Source organism: Gymnoscopelus microlampas (assembly GCF_963454915.1).
Source record: "Gymnoscopelus microlampas genome assembly, chromosome: 19".
NCBI classification, from domain to species: Eukaryota; Metazoa; Chordata; class Actinopteri; order Myctophiformes; family Myctophidae; genus Gymnoscopelus; species Gymnoscopelus microlampas.
The window spans coordinates 4,631,686-4,639,293 of NC_139956.1; the positions used below are offsets into that span (position 1 = coordinate 4,631,686).

The 7,608-nt window shown below is 40.0% G+C and overlaps 1 protein-coding gene across 1 annotated transcript in view; it reads left to right on the plus strand.

Moving 5' to 3' along the window:
• The first annotated feature begins 2,562 nt into the window (after positions 1 to 2,562).
• LOC311034877 (uncharacterized protein) overlaps positions 2,563 to 7,608 on the plus strand; it is a 43,900-nt gene continuing 38,854 nt past the window's right edge. The window contains exons 1-4 of the mRNA XM_084042908.1: positions 2,563 to 2,833; positions 6,188 to 6,288; positions 6,398 to 6,467; positions 6,725 to 6,855. Coding sequence (XP_083899034.1) covers positions 2,656 to 2,833; positions 6,188 to 6,288; positions 6,398 to 6,467; positions 6,725 to 6,855 — 480 coding nt within the window. The 5' untranslated portion in view covers positions 2,563 to 2,655. The remainder of the gene's footprint in view (positions 2,834 to 6,187; positions 6,289 to 6,397; positions 6,468 to 6,724; positions 6,856 to 7,608) is intronic.

Genomic DNA, 7,608 nt, shown 5'->3' on the forward strand with positions numbered 1-7,608 from the left:
TTTACATGTTGCGCTGCGACGCGTTGTAGGCTTGAAAGTGCTGAAAACATGTTTATGAAGCTATCTATGAAATCTATAAAAAAAAGTTTGATCTGCAACACAATTCTATTCAATATGTAGTGGGGGGGGGGGGGGCAAAGTGATATTATTTGTAGTTGTTCACAGTGCATGCATGGTCTGTAGGGTGAAGTATATAGGGTTCAACTGGTTAAACTGGTTAAGGCCTGTTTAGAGAATTCCACCCAGTTCTTCAGTCTGTTCACTAACATCGTGTAGTCAACTGTGTCCAACACAACAGAACTAAGACCATTTGTTTGCATTTAAACTTATGTGATTTAATACCAGTGGTATAAAGTAACCAAGTACATTTTGAGGTACTTTAACTTCACCAGAGTATTTCCAATTGTCTATACTTTTATTTCTACTCCACTACATCTCAGAGGCAAATATTGAACTTTTACTCCAATACAATTATTTGAAAACTTTAGTTACAGTAGTTACATTGCAGATATAAAGTATTACATTATAAAACATACATTAACCACTTTAGCCCTGTTTTATTCCTTCGGCTATTTGAAAATAGCCGATCTACAAGCTCACAACACGTCGCATCGCAACGCGTTGTGAGCTTGTAGATCTGCTATTTTCAAATATTTTAGTACTTTTACTTTTGGTACTTTAAGTACATTTTGATACCAATACGTTTGTACTTTTACTCAGGTAAATTTTGAATTACTGACTTTTACTTGTAACAGAGTACTTGCAGTATTGGTACTTTTACTTAAAAAATGTTAGTACTTTTTCCACCACTCCAAAAAATTCACTCACAATTACAACTATGCACAACCCATGGTTGAATATAAACATGACTCCAGTTCTGGATTGATTCTATATTTTTATACCAAGGACATGAAGTTCTTACCTGGTGTTGTTGTTGTTGTGCTGCAGTCTAGGAGAAGAGCCTGTAGTGTCTTTCAGTGCAAGTATGCAACTGCCCAGAGTCACCTGGTCTGACAGGACTTGACAGACCTGCATACAGGCGCGGGGGAGAGACATGTCTCCCCCTAGCACATTTACTCAAGCACTGTTCTTGAGTACAATTTTGAGGTATTTATCCAGTTTTCAGTACATTACGTTACATTACATTACAGTCATTTAGCAGACGCGTTTATCCAAAGCGACTTACAATAAGTGCATTCAACATAGGTAGGGAACGAAACTACTAATCACCAGAAGTCTGAAGTGCATTCTCTCCTAAAACAAGCAACCAAGAGTATACCTTGTTCTAGGGCTGAGGTAAAAGTGCAATATATCAGCTACCTACTTTCAATACACATTTATACATACACATGTGCACTTTCAGTACACATTTACTTCTCCACTACTAGCTCAGAGGCAAATATTGTACTTTTACTCCACTACAATTATTTGAAAACTTTAGTTACTAAAACGTATTAACAACTCAAAGTAAAGATCATGTTATTTATTTGATGTTGTCTGGAAGCCATTTTAATGCAGGACCTTGTCTATCTATCACTTTAGGTAGAGTCCAGTGGGATGACTTTGCCTGCTCAGGGAAACTTTCTTCTATCTGTGCTAAAAGCAGCTGAGGCCCTTCCACACACACACACGCACACACACGCACGCACGCACGCACGCACGCACGCACGCACGCACACACGCACGCACACACACACACACACACACACACACACACACACACACACATATATATATATATATATATATATATATATATATATATATATATATATATATATATATATATATATATATATAATGTGTAAATTATGTTTTGTATAAATAATGACATCTTCAAAGTAACTTGCACGCTTGTAACTAAAGCTTTCAAAAAGTTGTAGTGGAGTAAAACAAAAGTACAATATTTACCAGATCTAGAGATGAAGTGGAGTAGAAGTATTTAAGTAAAGAAACATTTATTATTCTCAATGAAAGTAAAAGTAAATCAGAGTAAATGTACCTTGGTTACTTTCCACCACTGGGTGGCGGTATTGTACCAGAAGAAGACGCGACCTCTGCTCTACATTCTGTGGATTCGACCCGATTCGACTCGTGTTGTTCAGCGTTGCCATGTCGGCTTATTATAAGCTACTTTGGGCTTATTTTTTACTTTCAAATATTGTTTTTTGGGCTTGTTTCTAAAGAAGTGTAGTTACTTATTTGGGCTTGCTTCTAAATATTTTTTATAATTTATACCAGTGCTTCTCAAATATGTTCATGAAAACTTGTTGTGCCACGGAGTATTGTGTTGTTAGAATGTTTAAAACATATTTAAAAAAAGAAAAATGTATATCAAGGTTTTTTTTGAATAGCAGATCTACATGCTCACAACACCTCGCATTGTGACGTGTTGTGAGCTTGTAGATCTGCTATTTTCAAATAGCCAAAGCATAATAGATTTAAAGCGCTTCTTTTGGGCTTGTTTTCATAGACCTTGGTTGCTTGTTTCTCTCGCGCGAAACCTGCCAACCCCGCTCGTGTTTCCAGCCGGACTGTTTTGATCGGCGCACGAGGGGAGAGACAGAAGGGTTAGAAACCTCTGGAGGAGTCAAGAGTCTGGCGTCGTTTTGTTTAGTTTAAAGCCTTAAAACACACATATATACATATTTAACCATGTCTAATCTAGTGTTACGCACGTCCCGTGCGTGTGTGGGCAGCAGCAGGGTGTTGTGTTGTGTGTCTAAGTCGTGGAACAGCAGAGAAACATGTCATTATTATAGTTCCTCCAGTAAACAGCAGAATGTGAGGATAGGATGTGCCTCTGGGTTCTGGGGAGACACTGCTGCTTCAGGTAATATAATATACTATACATTATTAATATTATTATACATTTTAATTATTTTAAATGCATTTTATGTACTTATATGTATCTCTGCTTTTTTTTTTTTTGCTTCAGGTATTATATACTCTAGCCTTAGATTCTGACATGTTCGAGCTACGAGAGTCTTAGCTTTCACCCCCCCCCAGTTTCCACTGGAATGTCACCTCCAAAGCCCGTATTTCTCCAAACTTGTACAAATGCAAAATATAAGATGCTTACCCGCTTGCCCCAAATGTTAACTCGCCCTACGGAGTAGTTGTGTAATGTAATAGTCCACATTTTTCAATAAATAAGTGTTTTAATCTCGTCTGTCGTTTTCCTACCTCGTTTACTTCCTTTTTGTATTGAGTGTAATTCCGGCTTTCACCGCATGCGCCCCGTCATTACCGCCCATTTGGAATTCAAACAGAATTTGTTATTGAAATTCTTTATTAGGAATAGCCCCTTGAGATGTAGCATCTCGTTTTAGAGGGGATCCTAGGTACATGATACACTTTATAGACATTTTCCAAAAACAAAACAAAGAAAACAAAACAAAACAAAAACAAAACAGAGGGGGAAACAAAACATTAAACAACAAAAAGCAAGTACAAAAAACAATTACACAACAAGACAGATGACAGGATACACAACAGAACAGGACAGACAGACAGACAGACAGACAGACAGACAGACAGACTGACAGACAGGACAAACACATAAAACAACAGAACATGTAAAGCATAAAAATGGAAATTTAAGTCAACACAGACAGATCAATATTGTGAATTTCAGTATATTTAGAGTGATTAGTGGAGGTTATATGACAATGTTATAGTTATTAATTAGTTATAGACATGTACATACACTCTCAAAATAAGAAGACAGCATATTTTTGAAAAGATAAAAAGATGAAATGGAACGAATGAATGAACGAGATCGGCCACAGACGTGATTAAAACACTTATTTATTGAAACCTATGGACTATTACATTGCACAGCTACTCCGTAGGGTGAGTTAACATTTGTGGCAAGCGGGTAAGTACCTTTCAGTTTGCATTTGTACATGTTTGGAGAAACACAGGCTTTAGAGGTGACGATCCAGTGGAAACTGGGGGGGTGAAAGCTAAGGTCAAAAATGTCAGAATCGTTAAAATACATCTACGAGAATCTTAATCTAAGGCTAATACAACTGGTCAGTGGGTGGTAAAATTACCAATTTTCCTGGAATGTAGAAATACTCTACTGCAATGTAGAAATGAAAATAAGAAAATACAAAGCAAGAGAAAGTAGTAATCTCATAATCCTCCATAAATAATATGCATTTAGACAAAATAATACACATTATACTGATGTGAAAAACAAAACAAAGATTGCGTCCGAAAACCCTTTATCATGTGCAGATTTGTTAGAGAGACACACACACACACACACACACACACACACACACACACACACACACACACACACACACACACACACACACACACACACAGAGTGTCACAGGGGACTCGGGGACACAGTGACAGTGTTGTATTGTGGGTCTTTTGATAAAGCGTCTCCCTGTGGGGTTCTCTGCTGCTTTCAGGATAGTTTCTGGTTACACACACAGTGGGCAAGGGTGTGTTCAAGTGTAACACACACACACACACACACACACACACGCACACGCACACGCACACACGCATACACACACACCCTTGTAATAATCATTTAGTAGTATCTGGTGTCAACGTTGGCATTGAGAGGAAAAGTGTTTGTTTTTTTACTGAGGGAAGAATCACTGAAAATAGTTGAACAGAATGTGGTGAGATGTTTGTGTTAGTGGCTCAGAGCTCCATTTGAACGCTGTGTTAAGACATTAACACCTGAGGCGATTCTTAAAATTGTTTTCTAAATCCTACGTTTTTTTTATTTAAAAAAAAAAAAAAATAGCAGATATACAAGCTCATAGCGCGGCACCGAGTGCCGCGCTATGAGCTTGTAGATCTGCTATTTTTGAATAGCCTAAAGAAATAAAAAAATGACACAGGTTCCAGGTCATCTACGACGTAATGAGATGGTAATAGGATATTCAGATAATCACTGCCTTCTGTTGCACACACCTACACTATACACACACACACACACACACACACACACACACACACACACACACACACACACACATTCTCTCTCTCTCTCTCTCTCTCTCTCTCTCTCTCTCTCTCTCTCTCTCTCTCTCTCTCTCTCTCAATTTAGTCCAGTTCTATCACAGTAAAATCCTCAGTGCTCATTTAACTAGAGTCTCACTCTTACTCTCTTTGTTGCATTTCAAATGGCCTTTCATAGAGTCACAATTCTGTTTACATTACATAACGTAATGTAAACAGAATTATGACTATAAAAGCCAAGATTACAAGACCTTTACACCGATCACACGCCTTTTATATGCCTTCACCAGTCTAATCTACGACGACAGTGATTGGCCCGTCCGTTGCTAGGCCAACCAGCCGACCAATGCTGTAACTTGATCAGTCAGTCAGTCAGTCAGTCAGTCAGTCAGCAAATAACTATAGCTCATCGATTAACGACTTCAACCAGTGGTTCCCAAACCAGGGGGGTCCCCAAATTATTTTGAGGGGTGGTCCCCAGATGAATATCTTTTCTCACTCAACAGTAAACAAACCAACATACAGTATAAGTGTACAGTACACAGGGTATATACACATTTCTGAAGTGACAATTGAATGACTCTTAACACATTTTTAATACCACAGTGTCAAATATTACGTAAGAAAGAAGCAAACATTGTGAAAATAGCCGATCTACAAGCTCACAACAACCGAGCTTGTAGTTCCGACTATTTTCACAATATTTATCTGTTGAACCGAGTCAAACTAAAATATAATGCCTACACTTCCTTGTCAGGGTGGGGGGTCCCCAATTCAAATATGATTATTTTGGGGGGGTCGCGGCCTGAAAAGTTTGGGAAGGTTTATATTTAACTATATAAACCATAAATACGTTTGACCGGTGTGTCCCCAGGTTGTAAATGTCTTCGCCTCAGAATAGGGACGCTAGGTTTAGTGATTAACCCTTTGTGTCAGTGTCGTGTCAGTTAGTGTATCTGTAGATACATTGTTGGCCTGTATGTATGTATACTATGTAGTACTTGTATGTACTTGTATTGTAATCGTTTCCCCACGTGTGTGTGTGTGTGTGTGTGTGTGTGTGTGTGTGTGTGTGTGTGTGTGTGTGTGTGTGTGTGTGTGTGTGTGTGTGTGTGTGTGTGTGTGTGTGTGTGTGTGTGTGTGTGTGTGTGTGTGTGTGTGTGTGTGTGTGTGTGTGTGTGTGTGTACACAGTGCCTCAGTTGATCTACAGTGGGAAAATAGACTTCCTGGTGTTTGACTACCTCAGTGAGATCACAATGTCTCTACTCACCGCTGCCAAGACCAAGATGCCAGTAAGTTATATACAGCTCTGTGTGTGTGTGTGTGTGTGTGTGTGTGTGTGTGTGTGCATGTGTGTGTGTGCGTTGGTTTGTAACTAGTCACTATGTCTTCTCGTTGCAGAATATGGGCTATGCCCCCGACTTTGTCCAGGTGGCTCTGGCTCCGTTCATCAACGACATCCACAAGAGAGGTGAGTGTGTTTCTAAACATTAACCACTAAACCCATTAAGACCTGATTTTAAAAATGTCTTCTAAATCTGTTTTCGGGGGAAAAAAACTGTTGCTCTATAGTTACTGTCAGGAAGAAACCTCTTATCTCCATATTTTAACTTTTCGTGTTTTTGTGAGCTTGTAGATCGGCTATTTATAAATGTTTTGCCTCTTTCTTATATTATTTGACAATTTGGCCAATGTTTATGATTACAACGTTTCTCTCTCTGTCTCCAGGTATCCGTGTGGTCAGCAACGCAGGGGGCGTGAACCCTCTGGCGTGCGCCGCCGCCATAGAAGAGGTCATCAAGAAGGCGGGGCTTGACCTCAAGGTCGCCGTGGTGACGGGCGACGACCTCATGCCCCACGTACGTAGAGAACATCACCGTCATCTTCATCTTCATCTTCATCATCATCCTCGTCATGTTGATGTTTTGTTCATCCTAATTATGTGCCGAGCCAGTTTAGTTGGATGAATATTGTTCAGAGTTCGTCGGGATAGTTTACAGTGATTTCTGACCACTGGAGAGTCCATAACAGTGGCGTGCACAGACATTTTGAGGGGCAGTTGCTCAAGTAAATAATATTTTTTTGTTTACTTGGTCTGCTCTTAGGTTTCGAGTGGTTATGGTAAAAAGAAAAATCATATCACATAAAGATTTGGCAGACCCCCTGTAGTAACTCTGAGGACCCCCTAGGGGTCCCGGACCCCCTGTTGAAAACCCCTGCTGTAAACTGAAGAAAAAAAAACGTTTTTTCTTCTTTTTTTCAAAAGGGCACTTCTGGTCAAGAGGGCAAAGGGCAGGTGCTCGAGCACCACCTAGAGTCTATCTGTGCACGTCCCTGGTCCATAATCTGGGGCAAACATTCAGCGAAAATAGCCAATGTTCAAGCTCAAAGCATCGCAAAGCAATGCTTTGAGCTTATAAACCAGGGCGGCAGTGGCTCAGGGGTAGAGTGGCCGGGTAGAGTGAACTGGAAACCGCAAGGTTCCCAGTTCGATCCTGGGCTGGGGGGCACTCCCCCAGAGTTAGTGTCGAAGTGTCCTTGAGCAAGACACTGAACCTCTAATTGCTCCCCAGGAGCAGGTTGGTTGGCCTTGCATGGTTTCCTCCGCCATC